General features: G+C 39.8%; 2 protein-coding genes across 4 annotated transcripts in view; one reads left to right on the top strand and one right to left on the bottom strand.

Annotated features, from left to right (window-relative positions):
* Nucleotides 1-1,183: 1,183 nt before the first annotated feature.
* Nucleotides 1,184-5,894, bottom strand: ANKRD49 (ankyrin repeat domain 49). 3 transcript variants are annotated; one of them, XM_077298441.1, is made up of 3 exons: nt 5,428-5,481; nt 4,075-4,377; nt 1,184-2,625 (listed from the first exon to the last, which is right to left on the bottom strand). In XM_077298441.1, exons 2-3 carry the CDS (start codon nt 4,375-4,377, stop codon nt 2,182-2,184), a joined length of 747 nt encoding a protein of 248 aa, XP_077154556.1. In that variant the 5' UTR covers nt 5,428-5,481; the 3' UTR covers nt 1,184-2,181. The 3 variants fall into 3 exon arrangements, with proteins under 3 accessions (XP_077154556.1, XP_077154554.1, XP_077154555.1); XM_077298439.1 differs by lacking the exon at nt 5,428-5,481 and adding an exon at nt 5,524-5,710 and having other exon boundaries at nt 1,191-2,625; XM_077298440.1 differs by lacking the exon at nt 5,428-5,481 and adding an exon at nt 5,701-5,894 and having other exon boundaries at nt 1,199-2,625.
* The window catches only part of MRE11 (MRE11 double strand break repair nuclease), a 295,853-nt gene continuing 278,675 nt past the window's right edge, over nt 5,850-23,027 (top strand). The window contains exons 1-3 of the mRNA XM_077298437.1: nt 5,850-5,985; nt 11,610-11,696; nt 20,409-20,541. Of these exons, the coding sequence (XP_077154552.1) occupies nt 11,674-11,696; nt 20,409-20,541 (156 nt within the window). The 5' untranslated portion in view covers nt 5,850-5,985; nt 11,610-11,673. The remainder of the gene's footprint in view (nt 5,986-11,609; nt 11,697-20,408; nt 20,542-23,027) is intronic.

Genomic DNA, 23,027 nt, shown 5'->3' with positions numbered 1-23,027 from the left:
CCTGTCACTTGCCACAGGCAAGTATGAACGAGCATCACATGGTTGAATCAAAGTTATTTACCAACAATTTTTCCCGGCCTATTTTGGGGGTTTTGTGTGAAATTAAATCCAATTTGCCTTTTCTCTGCTTTATGTGTTGTTCCAATATACACAAAGGAAATAAAATGTGTATAACAAAACGTGTAATTGTAAGAAATTTCTGGGAGAAATACTTAATTTTCTGGAACAATTTCAAGGGTGCCGACACTTTTGGCCATGACTGCATAATAAATTACACCAGGAAGTGGGTGGGATGGGGGAGACTTCAGTGCATTTGTGGAAGGATTTAGAGGCTCGAAAAAAAGAGTTTATTAAAACACACATATTTCCGATTATCTGCTGGTGTAACCATGATGTTGATCACCTAATGTGCAAGCAGAAAGCTGCTGACTTGATGGTGGATGGAGACAGAACGTTTGTACTAAACATCATTCTTCCCCATACAGGCTTTGGTGGTGGGCTAGTAATCAAGCTCCGATTCACTGGTATATAGATAAATAGCCCGCACTAGCTTCCTTCACAAACAGGCTACCATTTTTCATTTTAGGCTACTTTCACACTAGCGTTAACTGCAATACGTCGCAAATGCGTCGTTTTGCCGAAACTACGCATCCAGCAAAAGTTCTTGCTGGATACGTTTTTTCGTCATAGACTAACATTAGCGACGCATTTGCGACGCATTGCCAAACGGTGCGTCCGTTTTGCGACGCTTTGGCGTGTGGTAGCGGACCGTCGGGAGAAAAAAACGTTACATGTAACGTTTTTTGCTCCCGACGGTCCGCTTTTTCCGACCGCGCATGCGCGGCCGGAACTCCGCCCCCACCTCCCCGCACTTCCCCGCACCTCACAATGGGGCAGCGGATGCGTGGGAAAAATGCATCCGCTGCCCCCGTTGTGCGGCGGAGACCACGCTAGCGTCGGGAACGTCGGCCCGACGCACGGCGACGGGTTGTTCCCGACGCTAGTGTGAAAGTAGCCTTAGTGTTTTTGTTTCTTCCTCCTAGAGCCATACCATTATTTCAGAATGAGATAAAGCTTTGAATTACAGAATTCGTTTTACCATATCATGTACTGAAAAATTTAAAAAAAATCTAAAGTGGTGTAAATGATGATGGAAAGAAAAAAACAAAACAAAACAACCAAGAAAACTTGCCAGAATGCCATTTTACTACATTTATTGTGTGGTAAAAAGGACCCAGGAACAGGACTCTCTGGGTCAGCACGATTATGGCGATACCAAACGTTTAAGGTTTTTTTTTTTTATATAGTAAAAGGGGGAAAAAAAAAATTCTACAACATAACTCATCTCCCAGACCAATGCCTGCACTGTGTCTCTCAGCGATTATGTGATATTGTTATGTCACAAGACAGCTGCAGCCAATCAATGATCGACTGCACCTCTGGAACTTTCATCTGCAGGAACTGTAAAGGTTGCAGTAGCCATGTGACAATGTCTTGAGCCAGAGTATAGAAATGGGCTGGTGCAGAAGGAGAGGACACTTTTGTTCTTTTCATCTGGGCCTCTTTGGCCTTTACGTGGACAACCCCTTCAATAACTTTAGCCCCCTAGAGGACTTGTACTTTTCTGCAATACTATGGTAGTGCGGCATATAGTAAAACTGACATGGCCCTAAGAAGCCAAACCAAGGCAGAACCAAGGTGGAAGCATTAAGGAGCCCCGGCCACCAGGGCAACCCACCGTCACAGCAAGAACGTGTCGAGGCGATGGGTGATTGGCACTGGTACACACAAAAAGAGAACTATTTAAATGCCACTATCGCCTGTTCTAAATGGTTAAACAGCAGCGATCAGTGCCGGCTCCATACACATCCATCAAGTCAGGGGTCACAGGTCCATAACCGGCCTTACAGGTTATGTAAAATAAAGTTATTACAAATTCGGTGTAAACACAACGTCTGCAAGATCTCCGAAATCCGAGCTTTACCCTGTGGTATAGGGAGACATTACAGTCTATATGCGGGATGTGCATCATTGCTGCATCCATGTAACTTCGGGCTGTACATTGCCACCTGAGGTTCACTGCGTCATCCTTCCCTCACTATAGGTACACGACATGCAGAGCAGCGGACACGTACACATCTGCATCACATAAGCTAATCTGATGTTTATCGCTGCCGGAAGTTAAGTCCAATAGTCTGTAACTTCAAACAGGTAGTGGTAGACGTCGGTGCGCCGGGCGATCTCGTACGCCGTCTCTCCGAGCTTGTTGGTCAGCTGGGGTTTGACGTAGCGGTTCATGAGGAGAAGCTCCAGCAGCTGCCGGCTGTCTCGGTTGGCAGCGGCCAGGTGCAGCGGCGTCAGCAAGCCCTTAGTCTGAGCGTTGATGTCTGCCCCGTGCTGGAGCAGGAAGGAGGCGACGGCTGGGTTGTTCCACTTGCAGGCGCTGTGCAGCGGCGTCCAGCCATCTAAGGTCACCGCGCAGAGGTCTGCCTCCTTGGCGATCAGCTCCCGCACGATCGACAGGTGACCGTTGTATGAGGCCCTGTGCAGGGGGGTGTAGTCATCTTCATCGGTTACATTCACCAGATCCGGGCTGATGGAAAGGATTCTATGAATGGTGTCCAGCTGTAGGAAGAAAAAAAAAAACAAGAAGTGAAAAAATTAAGGAAAAAAAAAAAAAAAAGCACAACATTCTCATAATGGAGAAAACTACTGATCGGCCGTGGATCCACCGCCAGCACCCGCTCCGTGAAATTTCCAGTGGTCGAATCATCACTGATCAATAAGTGATCACCCACCCTAAAGCATACAGATCTTAGAGGGGAACATCTCAGGACCCCCGCTATGTGCCAGAACGTTACTCCGTAACACTCCCGTTCCGCTGTTCCCAATGTGCCCATGTATCACAAACAGCCACTCATTGAGTGACCGCCATGTAATACTACATCTCCCCTACAGTGGGCACTGCAGGAGAATGGACGCCTACAATTCAGAAGTAACATTTTACTTTTGTTCCTTCCTATTTTTTTTTTTTTCCATCCCAGAGCCATAACTTTTTATTTTTCCATCGAAATAGGGTGTATGAAGGATGGTGGGGGAGGGAGAAGGGAATGTTTTGTAGTTTTTAATGACTGATGTAAATATTTTATGCCCAAAATGACAAAAGGATCCTAAATGACGTTGTTCATTTTACCAAATAATGCACTGAACAAAAAAATAAATAAAAAAATCCAAATTGAGTGAAGAAAAAAAAAAAAAAAGGCCATTGTAAAAAAAAAAATAAATAAATAATAAGTTTAATGTACGGATAAAAAATAAAAAAAAACTTGTTACCACTTCAATAAAACTAATTTTTGGTTTGGGTCATCATTCTCTAAGGCTCACAATTTTTTTTATTTTTCTGTCATGGAGCTATGTGAGGGCTTTTTATTGAATAGTGAGCTGCAATTTTTTTTATTGGTATCATTTTGAAAAACATGATATTTTCAGCTCGTGTTATTGCATTTTTTTTGTTTGGAAAATGAAAGAAAAACATGCGGCGTCTCCATTTTTATTACTCTACAAGGGTTAAGTTATTTTATGTTTTTTTATACATTAAACTTTGACAGTAAACAATACCAAATTTGCTTTAAAAAATAAAAAAAAGTAAAAAAAAAAAATTTCTATTTTTAAAAGTGTGAAATGTATTTATTTATTTTTAAAGTTCCCCAAGGTGACTTAAACCTATTAGTGTATGATCTATACACTGCGATAGTACAGAATTTCAGTATATAAAGACAACTACGTTCTCTTACGATGCCCAGCCACCGGGGGACCAAGATGGGAGCTATGGGGACTTTATCAGGACCCCACCAATCATGATCATGTCGTGAGAAGAAAGCGGGTGGGAAATGGAGGGGCGTCCGTCTACAGGAGCTGTGATGTGAGCTCCAAAAACGGTGAAATTTAAGTGGTGGCGTCATCTCCTGAGCCCACCCCAGACATGGGACCTGATGGAGGAGGTACCGTCACGTCGTATGTCAGGAAGGGGGTCCTAGCCCAACCTGATCTTACTGCTCCATTGTGGGAACTTACTCTGTTATTTTCTGCAGCAAAAAGCATTAACTCTTTGGGGTTGTCCTTCAGAGCCTCCTCCTGACTCTGGCACCAGTCCTCGCTCTTCTCCTCCTCGTCCTCTTCTGACTCCCCCGGCCATAGACTCTGGGTCCCGGTAGGAATCAGGTGCCGGTGGGTTTCCAGCAGATCCAATTGATTAAAGTCATCTGGAAAGTAGTCGAGTTTTTCTTGCAGATCGATCTCGTCCTCTGCAGCAGCGTCGCCTGCGCCATCGGCGGCCTGGGAGGAAGCGGCGGCGTCCTTCTCCTGTATTGTCGTCATCTGGAAGACACAAGACATCAGGGCGTAAGAGAAAGCAAAGACGCCACAAACTGGGCGACACCGGTGGTCACAGCACCCGACTCACTATTGTGTTTTAGGACTGTTTTTCAAGGTGTTTTTTTAAGCCTCTAAATGTTTAGATTGATCAATTGGGACTTTTTTAGAAAACGTTTATATTTCTGAGCAGATATTCTCCAGTCTCTCCCCCTCCCTGGAACGATTTTATGGGGGTCTGAAATTTTCACAATATTTTCATGGAACACGTTAAAAATTGCCAAAATATTAAAGCCAAAATTAAGAGCGTAAATACATGAAGCGGGTGTGCCAATTTGAAAAAAAAAATAAGAAGAATAAACCCCCTCCACAAAATGACAAATCGGGCTTACAGTATTCCCCCAGTAGTCACAGCAGGTCCCCCCCAATACTCATAGCAGAGACCACCCCAGCAGACTGGCGGTCCACTGCTGATCCCACGGCAGGACCCCTGTCCACTCCCCGGACGGCAGGTGCGAGCTGCATGATGGAAGCAGCGATCAGAGCTACTGTCCCTCCTATTGCGGCTGTCTGGCCACAGTTTTCTCTGATCGTCGTAGTTTAACCACTGAAAAAAAAAAGGCCTTCTCACAACTCCATCAATGACCAAATAAAAAAATGTATATATATATATTTTTTTTATATATTATTGAGTCATTGAAAAAAGCCATACCCCCCTCCTCCCCCCAAAAAAAGAAACAAAAACAGAGAAAGCAAAACAGCAGAGTTGCATTTTTTTGCGGTCGTTAATTATTATTATTATTATCTTTTTTTGGTGTGTTTGTGTGTGTGTGGGGTGGAGGTGATGTATTTGTGGAGTTTCCTATTATGATTTTAATGATTATAACTAATGACCCCCCTCCCACCCCAAAAAAAAAAAACAAAAAAACACAAGCCCTTATCGGGGGATGTGAAAGAAAAAGAAAGAAAGTTCTGGCGCTTGAAAGCAGATGGTCGGTGTCCTTAAGGGGTTAATGTCCTGGATTATTAAAGGGGCGCTCCAGTGCCAGCTATGACCTGCAGCACTGGCTGTGGGGTCTGCCTGGGACCCTCACTCCCGCCCAGCACCCCCGGCTCAGTCTGTGAGCCAGTATGGCCGGATACAGCACTCACCTGTGACCGCCACAAGCCGCACCCCCAATCCGCAGCCACAGAAGCGACTCCCTGCAGCATCCCGCCTTCTGCTACCTGTTGCCTCCACGTTACCCCCCCAAAATAACACCTGATAACGATGCATGTGCCCGGACAGCGGTCAGGGACCACCAGCCCCCAGACCACGACCCTCCTCACCTTTTACACTGTGCAGTAACCCTTTTCCTTAGGCTATGATGATGATAAACTACACTTCCCAGCAGCCTTTGCGCTCCCCACGTCAGCCTCCTGCGCCCTCCAGTTAGAGACGAGCACGCTGTGTGCACTAGAGGCCGCACTGAGCGGTAGTTTCTGCGTCTCCAGTACGGCGCCATACTGCTGTAGTCCTCAGTGATACCACGCACGGAATGCTGGGACTTGTAGTATTGGCGGCAGCTCCCAGCATGCACACGTGTTCCCGGGGTTTTGCAGTGAGTGAGTGAGGTGGGTATTGCGGCAGAGCCGGGTTCAGTCTGTGCGTGCTGTGACATGTAGGGACAGGCAGGGTGGCGCAGTGAGGTTAGCGCTGTGATGTGTCATGTCACAGCATGTCCAGGGTAATGCAGGCGGCGCTGGCGGGTCACTGCTGAAGGCACCGGTGTGCTGCACTGTTACACAACCCTGTAAGCCACAAGTAACTGCTCTTATCTGCATCAGGTCCCCCATAACACAGCGTCATCCCCAGGTCCCCCCATAGTTGTTATCTGCAGATCCCCAATTACAGCGTCATCCACAGATCCCCATAACACAGCGTCATCCCCAGGTCCCCCATAAGTGTTATCTGCAGATCCCCCATAACAACATCATCCACAGATCCCCATAACACAGCGTCATCCCCAGGTCCTCCATAAGTGTTATCTGCAGATCCCCCATAACAACATCATCCACAGATCCCCATAACACAGCGTCATCCCCAGGTCCCCCATAAGTGTTATCTGCAGATCCCCCATAACAACATCATCCACAGATCCCCATAACACAGCGTCATCCCCAGGTCCCCCATAAGTGTTATCTGCAGATCCCCCATAACAACATCATCCACAGATCCCCATAACACAGCGTCATCCCCAGGTCCCCCATAAGTGTTATCTGCAGATCCCCCATAACAACATCATCCACAGATCCCCATAACACAGCGTCATCCCCAGGTCCCCCATAAGTGTTATCTGCAGATCCCCCATTACAACAACATCCACAGATCCCCATAACACAGCGTCATCCCCAGGTCCCCCATAAGTGTTATCTGCAGATCCCCCATAACAATGTCATCCACAGAACCCCATAACACAGCATCATCCACAGGTCCCCCATAAGTGTTATCTACAGATCTCCCATAACAGCGTCATCCACAGATCCCCATAATACAGCGTCATCCCCAGGTCCCCCATAAGTGTTATCTGCAGATCCCCCATAACAACATCATCCACAGATCCCCATAATACAGCGTCATCCCCAGGTCCCCCATAAGTGTTATCTACAGATCCCCCATAACAGCGTCATCCACAGATCCCCATAATACAGCGTCATCCCCAGGTCCCCCATAAGTGTTATCTGCAGATCCCCCATAACAACATCATCCACAGATCCCCATAATACAGCGTCATCCCCAGGTCCCCCATAAGTGTTATCTGCAGATCCCCCATAACAGCGTCATCCACAGATCCCCATAATACAGTGTCATCCCCAGGTCCCCCATAAGTGTTATCTACAGATCACCCATAACAGCGTCATCCACAGATCCCCATAATACAGCGTCATCCCCAGGTCCCCCATAAGTGTTATCTGCAGATCCCCCATAACAACATCATCCACAGATCCCCATAATACAGCGTCATCCCCAGGTCCCCCATAAGTGTTATCTGCAGATCCCCCATAACAACATCATCCACAGATCCCCATAATACAGCGTCATCCCCAGGTCCCCATAAGTGTTATCTGCAGATCCCCCATTACAACAGCATCCACAGATCCCCATAACACAAGCATCATCCCCAGGTCCCCCATAAGTGTTATCTGCAGATCCCCCATTACAACAGCATCCACAGATCCCCATAACACAGCATCATCCCCAGGTCCCCATAAGTGTTATCTGCAGATCCCCCATTACAACAGCATCCACAGATCCCCATAACACAGCATCATCCCCAGGTCCCCCATAAGTGTTATCTGCAGATCCCCCATTACAACAGCATCCACAGATCCCCATAACACAGCGTCATCCACAGGTCCCCATAAGTGTTATCTGCAGTTCCCCATTACAACATCATCCACAGATCCCCATAATACAGCGTCATCCCCAGGTCCCCCATAAGTGTTATCTGCAGATCCCCCATAACATCATCCACAGATCCCCATAACACAGCGTCATCCCCAGGTCCCCCATAAGTGTTATCTGCAGATCCCCCATTACAACATCATCCACAGATCCCCCATAACACAGCGTCATCCCCAGGTCCCCCATAAGTGTTATCTGCAGATCCCCCATTACAACAGCATCCACAGATCCCCATAACACAGCGTCATCCACAGGTCCCCATAAGTGTTATCTGCAGATCCCTCATAACAACGTCATCCACAGATCCCCATAACACAGCGTCATCGCGTCATCCACAGGTCCCCCATAAGTGTTATCTGCAGATCCCCCATTACAACATCATCCACAGATCCCCCATAACACAGCGTCATCCCCAGGCCCCCCATAAGTGTTATCTGCAGATCCCCCATTACAATGTCATCCACAGGCCCCCCATAAGTGTTATCTGCGGATCCCCCATTACAACGTCATCCACAGATCCCCATAACACAGCGTCATCCACAGGTCCCCATAACACAGCGTCATCCACAGGTCCCCATAAGTGTTATCTGCAGATCCCCCATAACAGCGTTATCCATACATCCCACGTAGCAGAGCACTTCCCCAGATCCCCATAACAGCATCATCTGCAGCTCCTCCATAACAGCGTCACCCACCGATCCACATAAGTGTCATTTATACATCCCCATAACAGTGTCATTTACAGATCCCCCATAACAGTGTCATTTACAGATCCCCATAACAGCGTCACTCACAGATCCCCCATAACAGCTCACAGATAATGAAAGATAGGTGGTATATAGAATGAAATAAAAATGAGTTGTTATTAAGCATGCATTAAAAGAGGAAAAAAGAAACTAATTGTTTAGAAACCTTTGATGTGGGGCAGTCTGGTCATTTTTGACCACCGCTTTAAAGAAGATGTGATTTGACCTCTTATATAGATGGCAGTGCTGGGACACATGTTCTGAGAACTCCATCAATACACACGCTACAATTTTGTGTTAGGGAATTAATACCAGATACAAAGGGACGACCCTTTAGGGGCTTAGGGTACCGTCACATTAAGTGACGCTGCAGCGATATAGACAACGATGCCGATCGCTGCAGCGTCGCTGTGTGGTCGCTGGAGAGCTGTCACACAGACGGCTCTCCAGCGACCAACGATGCCGAAGTCCCCGGGTAACCAGGGTAAACATCGGGTTACTAAGCGCAGGGCCGCGCTTAGTAACCCGATGTTTACCCTGGTTACCAGTGTAAAATGTAAAAAAAAAAAACAGTACATACTCACATTCCGGTGTCTGTCGCGTTCCCCGGCGTCCGCTTCCCTGCACTGTGTAAGCGCCGGCCGTAAATCAGAGTGGTGACGTCACCGCTGTGCTCTGCTTTACGGCCGGCCGGCGCTGACACAGTGCAGGGAAGCGGACACCGGGGGACGCGACAGACACCGGAATGTAAGTATGTAGTGTTTGGTTTGTTTTACATTTACAATGGTAACCAGGGTAAATATCGGGTTACTAAGCGCGGCCCTGCGCTTAGTAACCCGATGTTTACCCTGGTTACCAGTGAAGACATCGCTGAATCGGTGTCACACAGGCCGACTCAGCGATGTCAGCGGGTGAGCCAGCGACGAAATAAGGTGCTGGCCTTCTAGCTCCGACCAACGATGTCACAGCAGGATCCAGATCGCTGCTGCATGTCAAACACAACGATATCGCTATCCAGGACGCTGCAACGTCACGGATCGCTAGCGTTGTTAAGTTGTTCAGTGTGAAGGTACCTTTACCGTAAGTCCCTTGAGTATTTTTGGAAGAGCATAAAATACAGATGTCATAAAGTATTTAGGATTCATATATTCCATTTTGTTTTTTAGAAATAAGTCCCTCATCGGGTGCCTCTATCAGCATCTCCTCAAGTTCTCTCCCAAAGGTCTCAGTTGGGTTATGTCATACGGCCACATAGGTAGGGCTGTCCTGCTCGAGGCATGAATTGACGTTGAGGCACCATATAGTAGTATTCCCATGAATCAGGCACTAAGGCAGCTGAATATTTCCTAAGCTCCCGAGGTGCCATTGTATTTCTCATGATACTTTTATTCAGAAACTTGAGGTCTGTCCTAACACACAATTATTTTGCCTTTGATACGATACGATACACTTTATTGATCCCGGGGGGAAATTACAGTATTACAGCAGCAATACAAACAGCATTACATAAAATATTAGGACATGAATCTTGCACAGACATACCAACATTACATAACAAATAAATGTGGGTGGTTCCGGTATATAAATCACTGTTAATTGACATTAGCACACCAGCAATCAGTCATTATTGGCTACCACCCTTAGGAAATTATTATACATCCCCATAGCAGTAGGTACAAACGATTTCCTGAATTTCTCCTTCTTGCACCTAAGTAGGATTAGACGGCTGCTGAATGTGCTCTTCTGCTTCAAGAACAGCTCGTATAGTGTATTATTATTCATTATAGCCCTACACTTCATCTGGATCCTATCTTCCACTACCTCCTGAAAAGAGTCCAGATGGAGGCCAACAGCCGTGCTTGCCTTCTTGATAAGTTTGTTGAGCTTATTAGCATCAGCTGCTCGCACACTTCTGACCCAGCATATGATAGCAAAAAAAATGGCGCATGCCACAACGGACTGGTAGAACACTGGTAGGACTGGTAGAAAACTACCACCAGTTCAGGGGTACCGCTATGGGCATTCCCTGCGCCCCCACCTATGGAAATTTGTTCCTGGGTTGGTGGGAAGATATCAATTTTAGGGAGGGTAACGTACCATGCTGGAGCCCACAGGTATTATTCTGGGGAGGCTACATTGATGACATTTTTGTTCTAAGGTCCGGTAACAAGACATTAGAGATATCAATAATAACACACTGAACCTTAGATTCACATCTGAAATTAATCATAGCAGCATTAATTTTCTGGACACAATCATCATGAGGGATTATAGGGGGCAACTCATGATTAATACCTTTCGTAAAGACACATCAGCAAATGACCTGTTACACTGGAACAGCCACTACCCCCTTAGCCTAAAACAAGGAATCCCAAAAGGGCAGTATTACTGTAAGAGAAGGAATTGCTCCATGGACACTACCTTTTTTCAACAATCTGGTCAATGAAGGAATAGGTTCTTGGAGAGGGGCTACTCACTTAGTACACTAAACTACCTTCAAGGATGCTGTGTCAGCCGCAGATCCAACATAACAGAGCGTAATCCGCAGATCCCCCATTACTGAGCTTTATTTGCCGATCCCCCACAAAAGGTCCCCGATAACAGATCGTCATCCACACCCTTTATGCTTTTCGTGGGGGTAGGGGAAGTGGTCAATGACTGTCCCTGCCAGAGCAGGAGCACAGTTGTCTGCAGAGATGTCTCATACATGATTGTCCAGCAGGTGATTTTACAACGTTCCATTTAATATGAAAAAGGCAGAATTCCCCGGTGTCACCCACTGTACTATCCTGTCACCGAGGGAGAGACCTGCTAGCCGCCAGCTACTGCTCCTCAGACGGTCGTGTAATCTGCTTCCCGCCTCTGTAATACAGGACTCCATCTTGCTTTGCTTGCTCTTTCTTAGTTCGGGAGGGTGCACTTTACATCACTGTAGAGCTGTAACTCTTCCTTCATCACTGCATATTGTTTATGAGGCACAAGACGACATTTATGCTGGAGAAGACAATAATACTGAAAAATTATGATTCTTTCTATTTCTCTTACAGGCTTTGGGCAATTTGCGCATTACTTCTGAGAATTGTAATATCCTGACTAAATTAACGTATAGAAATGAGCTCCTCTGGTAACAGTGTGTAAGTAATCTCATTCATTTATATATTATGTTGTAAACTATTAAATTGTTCCCTATGTACAAGAATATAACTGCTATAATACTGCCCCTATATACAAGAATATCACTACTATAATACTGCCCCTATATACAAGAATATAACTACTATAATACTGCCCCTATGTACAAGAATATAACTACTATAATACTACTACTATACAAGAATATAACTACTATAATACTGCCTCCTATGTACAAGAATATAACTACTATAATACTGCTCCTATGTACAAGAATATAACTACTATAATACTGCCCCTATGTACTAGAATATAACTACTATAATACTGCCCCTATGTACAAGAATATAACTACTATAATACTGCTCCTATGTACAAGAATATAACTACTATAATACTGCCCCTATGTACTAGAATATAACTACTATAATTCCCCTATATACAAGAATATAACTACTATAATACTGCCTCCTATGTACAAGAATATAACTACTATAATACTGCCCCCTATGTACAAGAATATAACTACTATAATACTGCCCCTATGTACAAGAATATAACTACTATAATACTGCCCCTATATGCAAGAATATAACTACTATAATACTGCCCCTTTATACAAGAATATAACTAGTATAATACTGCTCCTATATACAAGAATATAACTTACTATAATACTGCCCCTATATACAAGAATATAACTACTATAATATTGCCCCTATGTACAAGAATATAACTACTATAATACTACTCCTATACAAGAATATAACTACTATAATACTGCCTCCTATGTACAAGAATATAACTACTATAATACTGCTCCTATGTACAAGAATATAACTACTATAATACTGCCCCTATGTACTAGAATATAACTACTATAATACTGCCCCTATGTACAAGAATATAACTACTATAATACTGCTCCTATGTACAAGAATATAACTACTATAATACTGCCCCTATGTACTAGAATATAACTACTATAATTCCCCTATATACAAGAATATAACTACTATAATACTGCCTCCTATGTACAAGAATATAACTACTATAATACTGCCCCCTATGTACAAGAATATAACTACTATAATACTGCCCCTATGTACAAGAATATAACTACTATAATACTGCCCCTATATGCAAGAATATAACTACTATAATACTGCCCCTTTATACAAGAATATAACTAGTATAATACTGCTCCTATATACAAGAATATAACTTACTATAATACTGCCCCTATATACAAGAATATAACTACTATAATATTGCCCCTATATACAAGAATATAACTACTATAATATTGCCCCTATATACAAGAATATAACTACTATAATACTGCTCCTATATACAAGAATATAACTACTATAATACTGCCCCTATGTATAAGAATACAACTACTATAATACTGCCCCTTTATACAAGAATATAACTAGTATAATACTGCTCCTATATACAAGAATATAACTACTATAATATTGCCCCTATATACAAGAATATAACTACTATAATACTGCTCCTATATACAAGAATATAACTACTATAATACTGCCCCTATGTATAAGAATACAACTACTATAATACTGCCCCTATATACAAGAATATAACTACCATAATATTGCCCCTATATACAAGAATATAACTACTATAATACTGCTCCTATATACAAGAATATAACTACTATAATACTGCCCCTATGTACAAGAATACAACTACTATAATACTGCCCCTATGTACAAGAATATAACTACTATAATACTGCCCCTATATGCAAGAATATAACTACTATAATACTGCCCCCTATGTACAAGAATATAACTAGTATAATACTGCTCCTATATACAAAAATATAACTACTATAATACTGCCCCTATGTATAAGAATATAACTACTATAATACTGCTCCTATGTACAAGAATATAACTACTATAATACTGCTCCTATATACAAGAATATAACTACTATAATACTGCTCCTATATACAGGAATATAACTACTATAATACTGCCCCTATATACAAGAATATAACTACTATAATACTGCTCCTATATACAAGAATATAACTACTATAATACTGCCCCTATGTACAAGAATACAACTACTATAATACTGCCCCTATGTACAAGAATATAACTACTATAATACTGCCCCTATATGCAAGAATATAACTACTATAATACTGCCCCCTATGTACAAGAATATAACTAGTATAATACTGCTCCTATATACAAGAATATAACTACTATAATACTGCCCCTATGTATAAGAATATAACTACTATAATACTGCTCCTATGTACAAGAATATAACTACTATAATACTGCTCCTATATACAAGAATATAACTACTATAATACTGCTCCTATATACAAGAATATAACTACTATAATACTGCCCCTATGTACAAGAATATAACTACTATAATACTGCTCCTATATACAAGAATATAACTACTATAATACTGCCCCCTATATACAAGAATATAACTACTATAATACTGCCCCTATGTACAAGAATATAACTACTATAATACTATTCCTATATACAAGAATATAACTACTATAATACTGCTCCTATGTACAAGAATACAACTACTATAATACTGTTCCTATGTACAAGAATATATCTACTATAATACTGCTTCTATGTACAAGAATACAACTACTATAATACTGCCCCTATGTACAAGAATATAACTACTATAATACTGCCCCTATGTACAAGAATATAACTAATATAATACTGCCCCTACGTATAAGAATATAACTACTATAATACTGCCCCTATGTACAATAATATAACTACTATAATACTGCCCCCTATGTACAAGAATATAACTACTATAATGCTGCTCCTATGTACAAGAATACAACTACTATAATACTGTTCCTATGTACAAGAATATAACTACTATAATACTGCTCCTATGTACAAGAATACAACTACTATAATACTGTTCCTATGTACAAGAATATATCTACTATAATACTGCTCCTATGTACAAGAATACAACTACTATAATACTGCCCCTATGTACAAGAATATAACTACTATAATACTGCTCCTATGTACAAGAATATAACTAATATAATACTGCCCCTACGTATAAGAATATAACTACTATAATACTGCCCCTATGTACAATAATATAACTACTATAATACTGCCCCCTATGTACAAGAATATAACTACTATAATGCTGCTCCTATGTACAAGAATATAACTACTATAATACTGCTACTATGTACAAGAATATAACTACTATAATACTGCCCCTATGTACCAGAATATAACTACTATAATACTGTTCCTATGTACAAGAATATATCTACTATAATACTGCCCCTATGTACAAGAATATAACTACTATAATACTGTTCCTATGTACTAGAATATAACTACTATAATACTGTCCCTATGTACCAGAATATAACTACTATAATACTGCCCCTATGTACAAGAATATAACTACTATAATACTGCCACCTATGTACAAGAATATAACTACTATAATACTGCTCCTATATACAAGAATATAAGTACTGTAATACTGCCCCTATGTACAAGAATATAACTACTATAATACTGCTCCTATGTACCAGAATATAACTACTATATTACTGCCCCTATGTACAAGAATATAACTACTATAATACTACCCCTATGTATAAGAATATAACTACTATAATACTGCTCCTATGTACAACAATATATCTACTATAATACTGCTCCTATGTACAAGAATATAACTACTATAATACTGCCCCTATGTACAAGAATATAACTTATGTACAAGAATATAACTACTATAATACTGCTCCTATGTACAAGAATATAACTACTATAATACTGCCCCCTATGTACAAGAATATAACTACTATAATACTGCTCCTATGTACAAGAATATAACTACTATAATACTGCTCCTATATACAAGAATATAACTACTATAATACTGCCCCCTATGTACAAGAATATAACTACTATAATGCTGCTCCTATGTACAAGAATACAACTACTATAATACTGTTCCTATGTACAAGAATATATCTACTATAATACTGCCCCTATGTACAAGAATATAACTACTATAATACTGCTCCTATGTACTAGAATATAACTACTATAATACTGTCCCTATGTACCAGAATATAACTACTATAATACTGCCCCTATGTACAAGAATATAACTACTATAATACTGCCCCCTATGTACAAGAATATAACTACTATAATACTGCTCCTATATACAAGAATATAAGTACTGTAATACTGCCCCTATGTACAAGAATATAACTACTATAATACTGCTCCTATGTACCAGAATATAACTACTATAATACTGCCCCTATGTACAAGAATATAACTACTATAATACTACCCCTATGTATAAGAATATAACTACTATAATACTGCTCCTATGTACAAGAATATATCTACTATAATACTGCTCCTATGTACAAGAATATAACTACTATAATACTGCCCCTATGTACAAGAATATAACTTATGTACAAGAATATAACTACTATAATACTGCTCCTATGTACAAGAATATAACTACTATAATACTGCCCCCTATGTACAAGAATATAACTACTATAATACTGCTCCTATGTACAAGAATATAACTACTATAATACTGCTCCTATATACAAGAATATATCTACTATAATACTGCTCCTATGTACAAGAATATAACTACTATAATACTGCTCCTATGTACAAGAATATAACTACTATAATACTGCCCCTATGTACAAGAATACAACTACTATAATACTGTTCCTATGTACAAGAATATAACTACTATAATACTGCTCCTATGTACAAGAATATAACTACTATAATACTGCCCCCTATGTACAAGAATATAACTACTATAATACTGCTCCTATGTACAAGAATATAACTACTATAATACTGCTCCTATATACAAGAATATAACTACTATAATACTGCCCCCTATGTACAAGAATATAACTACTATAATGCTGCTCCTATGTACAAGAATACAACTACTATAATACTGTTCCTATGTACAAGAATATATCTACTATAATACTGCCCCTATGTACAAGAATATAACTACTATAATACTGCTCCTATGTACTAGAATATAACTACTATAATACTGTCCCTATGTACCAGAATATAACTACTATAATACTGCCCCTATGTACAAGAATATAACTACTATAATACTGCCCCCTATGTACAAGAATATAACTACTATAATACTGCTCCTATATACAAGAATATAAGTACTGTAATACTGCCCCTATGTACAAGAATATAACTACTATAATACTGCTCCTATGTACCAGAATATAACTACTATAATACTGCCCCTATGTACAAGAATATAACTACTATAATACTACCCCTATGTATAAGAATATAACTACTATAATACTGCTCCTATGTACAAGAATATAACTACTATAATACTGCCCCTATGTACAAGAATATAACTTATGTACAAGAATATAACTACTATAATACTGCTCCTATGTACAAGAATATAACTACTATAATACTGCCCCTATGTACAAGAATACAACTACTATAATACTGTTCCTATGTACAAGAATATAACTACTATAATACTGCTCCTATGTACAAGAATACAACTACTATAATACTGCCCCTATGTACAAGAATATAACTACTATAATACTGCCCCCTATGTACAAGAATATAACTACTATAATACTGCTCCTATATACAAGAATATAAGTACTGTAATACTGCCCCTATGTACAAGAATATAACTACTATAATACTGTCCCTATGTACCAGAATATAACTACTATAATACTGCCCCTGTGTACAAGAATATAACTACTATAATACTGCCCCCTATGTACAAGAATATAACTACTATAATACTGCTCCTATATACAAGAATATAAGTACTGTAATACTGCCCCTATGTACAAGAATATAACTACTATAATACTGCTCCTATGTACCAGAATATAACTACTATAATACTGCCCCTATGTACAAGAATATAACTACTATAATACTACCCCTATGTATAAGAATATAACTACTATAATACTGCTCCTATGTACAAGAATATATCTACTATAATACTGCTCCTATGTACAAGAATATAACTACTATAATACTGCCCCTATGTACAAGAATATAACTTATGTACAAGAATATAACTACTATAATACTGCTCCTATGTACAAGAATATAACTACTATAATACTGCCCCTATGTACAAGAATACAACTACTATAATACTGTTCCTATGTACAAGAATATAACTACTATAATACTGCCCCTATGTACAAGAATACAACTACTATAATACTGTTCCTATGTACAAGAATATAACTACTATAATACTGCCCCTATGTACAAGAATACAACTACTATAATACTGTTCCTATGTACAAGAATATAACTACTATAATACTGCCCCCTATGTACAATAATATAACTACTATAATACTGCCCCCTATGTACAAGAATATAACTACTATAATACTGCTCCTATGTACAAGAATATAACTACTATAATACTGCCCCCTATGTACAAGAATATAACTACTATAATACTGCTCCTATGTACAAGAATATAACTACTATAATACTGCCTCTATGTACAAGAATATAACTACTATAATGCTGCTCCTATGTACAAGAATACAACTACTATAATACTGCTCCTATGTACAAGCATATAACTTCTATAATACTGCCTCTATGTACAAGAATATAACTACTATAATACTGCTCCTATGTACAAGAATATAACTACTATAATACTGCCGCTATATACAAGAATATAACTACTATAATACTGCTCCTATGTACAAGAATATATCTACTATAATACTGTTCCTATGTACAAGAATATATCTACTATAATACTGCTCCTATGTACAAGAATATATCTACTATAATACTGCTCCTATGTACAAGAATATAACTACTATAATACTGCTCCTATATACAAGAATATAACTACTATAATACTGCCCCCTATGTGCAAGAATATAACTACTACAATACTGCCCCTATGTACAAGAATATAACTACTATAATACTGCTCCTATGTACAAGAATATAAGTACTATAATACTGCTCCTATGTACAAGAATATAACTACTATAATACTGCCCCTATGTACAAGAATATAACTACTATAATACTGCTCCTATATTCAAGAATATAACTACTATAATACTGCCCCCTATGTGCAAGTATATAACTACTATAATACTGCCACTATATACAAGAATATAACTACTATAATACTGCTCCTATGTACAAGAATATAACTACTATAATACTGCCCCTATGTACAAGAATATAACTACTATATACTGCTCCTATATACAAGAATACAACTACTATAATACTGTTCCTATGTACAAGAATATAACTACTATAATACTGCCCCTATGTACAAGAATACAACTACTATAATACTGTTCCTATGTACAAGAATATAACTACTATAATACTGCTCCTATGTACAAGAATATAACTACTATAATACTGCCCCTACGTATAAGAATATAACTACTATAATACTGCCCCTATATACAAGAATATAACTACAATAATACTGCTCCTATGTACAAGAATATATCTACTATAATACTGTTCCTATGTACAAGAATATATCTACTATAATACTGTTCCTATGTACAAGAATATAACTACTATAATGCTGCTCCTATGTACAAGAATACAACTACTATAATACTGTTCCTATGTACAAGAATATATCTACTATAATACTGCTCCTATATACAAGAATATATCTACTATAATACTGCTCCTATGTACAAGAATATGACTGTAATACCACTTCTTATGTACTAATTGTTTTCAATAATTATAAAGGCTTTAACATTTACCCCATTTTGCCAGCAGAGGGCGCATAGAGAGCTAAGGAAAGCTACTAGTACCTTGTGCTAAGTTTGGTCTGTTCTTTTTTCTCTACTAGTGACATTCTAACTTTCCTATCTGTGACATTTAGCAAAAAGAAGGGGAGCTAGCTCCGGATATTGATGTTCTGTGTTTTCATGGTCAAGAAATTATTTTTATTATTATTTTTTTTCTAATTTTTTGCTGTTTGGAGTGGTGAAAGGAGGGGTAAATAAAATAACTTCTTATGTTTTTTTGCACAAATATGGTATATAAAGCTCTTTTTTGAGTTGGGGATTATTATTATTTCATTAGACTGTATTCTTCCTCTGAAACTCAGTACATTAATGCTTCCGATTATTACGCTTGGGCAGGTGCCTAACAAGTGTAGAATTTTAGTTTTGATATAATGTCTGTGCACATTTATTTCTTTTTTATCTGTCTCCCCCAAAGCGTTATATAGAATCTTTGGGGGACTTTGTTCTCTTTTCCACTGTGACTGGGTCATGCATAGGAGTCCCAGTTAAAGGGGAAATAGCCCCCCTGAAGTCACTAGAGACACCCGACAATCATATAATGGAACGTGTCGGCACTTTTTCAGAGAATTCTAATGTGCCAGTTATAAGAAATCTACACTAAGAGGCATATGCAAATCAGACTGTAAGTGCACTGGGGGCGTGTCCGTTGAAGCCACACCCCCAGTGCACTTTCAGCTTGATTTACATATGCGGTATACATGGCAGGACTCTGTTATGACCGCGCTGGTAACAATTTCGCCGTCTCTCATTGTTCTCGCCTCTGTCTTTCTCTCAGCGATGACGAGGACACGTTTAAGATCCTTGTGGCGACGGACATTCACCTCGGTTACATGGAGAAAGACGCCGTGAGAGCGAACGACAGTTTTGTGACTTTCGACGAGATCCTGCGGTTTGCTCAGGATAATGCAGTAAGTGTCGGGCGATTGGCTTTTCTCATGAATGGAACCCCTGTGGAGAAGCCGCCTCTCCGGTCACCGCTGGCGGCCATTATTGCTTTAGAGAAAGACAAGAGGGTCCGATACTCCAAGAACACAAGTGGTCATTGTCTGTATAAAGAGCTGTGATGCCGGCCGCCCGGACTGGCGGAGGTGAGGCAGGAGATCGTTAGCTTTTAGGTTGAAAATTGTCTTCTAATTAATTTCCTAATGTCTCAACTCACCGCAACGTAACAGCACAACAGATGGAGTGTGAAACACTCATCCGATCAAGTCTGAGCATGGCCCTGCACAAGCAGACGTCGAGGGACATTATCGGCGGACAGGGCCGGACTGGCCATCTGGCAATTATGGCAAATGCCAGAAGGGCCTGTCTGGTCGTGGGCCGCCTTGTCTGCTACGTTGTTATCAGAATCGGTGTTCTCTAGACACCCATACTGTAAGAGTTGTGATGGAGCACAAAGTCGCTGACTCCGTCCCTTACCCCAGCAGGCCACTGGTATCATTAGAAATATCGGTCCTGTAGTAAATCTTCCTTTCCTCCATCCAGGGTAATATTAGTGATACATCCCATCTGGTGCTTGGGGACGGGGACAACATGGACCTGTGTGATTTCATAGGCCAGGACTGAATTTCAGCCCCAGTCCGTGCCTGTCGGCGGGGCTAGCGTCTCTAAGGGTGGGGACAGGGCGATGACACGATCTTTGGGACTTGGTATCAGTGTGGAAAGATCCTGCAACTAAACTATGGTCACCAGGGCTGTCTCCTGTAAACACATGTTAAGGTATATGCTATAAGAAAAGAAAAAAGGTTGAGGAGCCAGCCCACTGATCCTGGAGAGAAGCACGGAAGCAGTCCCAATGGAGCGTAGATAAATAGAAAAAAACGAAAATTTCCAGCTTGCTCTTGATAAAATACAAAATTTTAATCCAATAAATTAAAATGACAGTACAGGCTCCATGGACCCACCATAACCCCCAGAGGGTGAGCGACGCGTTTCGACTGACAAGCAGTCTTTATCCAAGCTAATTTTCCCTATACAGACACCGTTATTTAAGGACCTGACAACCAATAAGGATGCCGTGTGAAAATCACATGGCATGATCAATCAACAGGTCCTAAGGAAGTATGTGTCATTGAAGCACAACTACAACAATTAAAATACAAGAATTGCAAAAGAATTTTACATATATGTGCAAAAATAAACATGAGAAATAATATACAAATATACAAGACGAAACATCCAAACTATATGATATATATACAAAATTGGAAAAAGACGGATATCAGTAATGAAACATAATCTCATTTCTGCGGTTGAGTCCGTCAGGGAATCTTGTGCCCAGCATGAAGATCCAATACGCCTCCCGGGTAAGTAACGTTCTATGTAAGTCACCTCCACGATGAGATCTATTCACCCTTTCAATGCCAGAGACTCTAAAGGATGAAATATCCCGTGAATGATGATCTATAAAATGCTTAGCTGCAGAAGAAATATTACGAGTAAAATTTCTTTCATTAGAGATATCGTGCAAATGCTCTGAAATCCGATTTTTTAGCTTACGAATAGTGCAACCAACATAAGACTTATTACAAGCAGCACAATCAATTTTATATATTACATACCGGGTATTACAGTTGATAAATTTATTTATATGAAAAACGCTAGAACCCGTATGATCAGTAAAGGATTTGGTAGTAATTACATGTCTGCAGGTGGAACAATTGCGGACATTGCATTTATAGCTACCCTTACAATTTAACCATGTAGGTTGCGGTTTCTCAGAAATAAACAAACTAGGTGATAAAATGTTCCCAAGGGTGGGTGCTCTCCTAGCTACAACATTGCATCCACCTTGTAAAATTTTAAATAAAATTGGATCTTCATATAGAATTGGAATGAATTTGTTAATAAGAGCTTTAATATTATAAAATTGTGGACTATATTGTAAACAAACAAATGGTTTATCACTCCTTTGATTATTGACCAATTCAGAACTGGATGAAATATTTTTATTTGAATTAGTATTTTTTGTTTTTCCCGAGCTATCAATGCTATCAGAATTCGAATGAATAATGGGAGATGCAATGTTGAAAGCTCTGTTGAGCATCCAATTGGGATAACCTCTTTTATTAAATTTAGCACAAGACCTGGCAATGTCCTGTTTGAAAAAATTGTTATTGTTACTATTCCTCTTTAATCTGATGAACTCACCAACCGGAACCGATCGAACAGTGTGTTTGGGATGGCTACTTTTGGCGTGCAATATAGAATTCCCTGCCAATGGTTTGAAATAAGTCTGGGTAGAAATCAATTCATTCGCCACTCCCGTGAGTTCTAAATCAAGAAATGAAATTTTGAATAAATCATGAACAAAAGTAAATTTAATATTGAACTCATTATTGTTAATGTATGAGATAAATTCTGGTATGACAGATACATCGCCCCTCCAAATGAT

The sequence above is a fragment of the Ranitomeya variabilis genome, chromosome 3, assembly GCF_051348905.1.
Source record: "Ranitomeya variabilis isolate aRanVar5 chromosome 3, aRanVar5.hap1, whole genome shotgun sequence".
Lineage (NCBI taxonomy): Eukaryota > Metazoa > Chordata > Amphibia > Anura > Dendrobatidae > Ranitomeya > Ranitomeya variabilis.
The sequence above is the reverse complement of the archived record's forward strand: the minus strand, read 5'-3'. Positions and strand labels throughout refer to the sequence as shown.

Excerpts from the sequence above, each read along its gene's own strand:
- ANKRD49 (XM_077298439.1), bottom strand. The coding sequence starts at position 5,583 with ATGCTGCAGGGAGTCGCTTCTGTGGCTGCGGATTGGGGGTGCGGCTTG. Across the intron at positions 4,378-5,523 it reads GCGGCTTGTGGCGGTCACAG|ATGACGACAATACAGGAGAA; the intron begins GTGAGTGCTGTA and ends TGTGTCTTCCAG. Across the intron at positions 2,626-4,074 it reads TTGCTGCAGAAAATAACAGA|CTGGACACCATTCATAGAAT; the intron begins GTAAGTTCCCAC and ends TTCTTCCTACAG.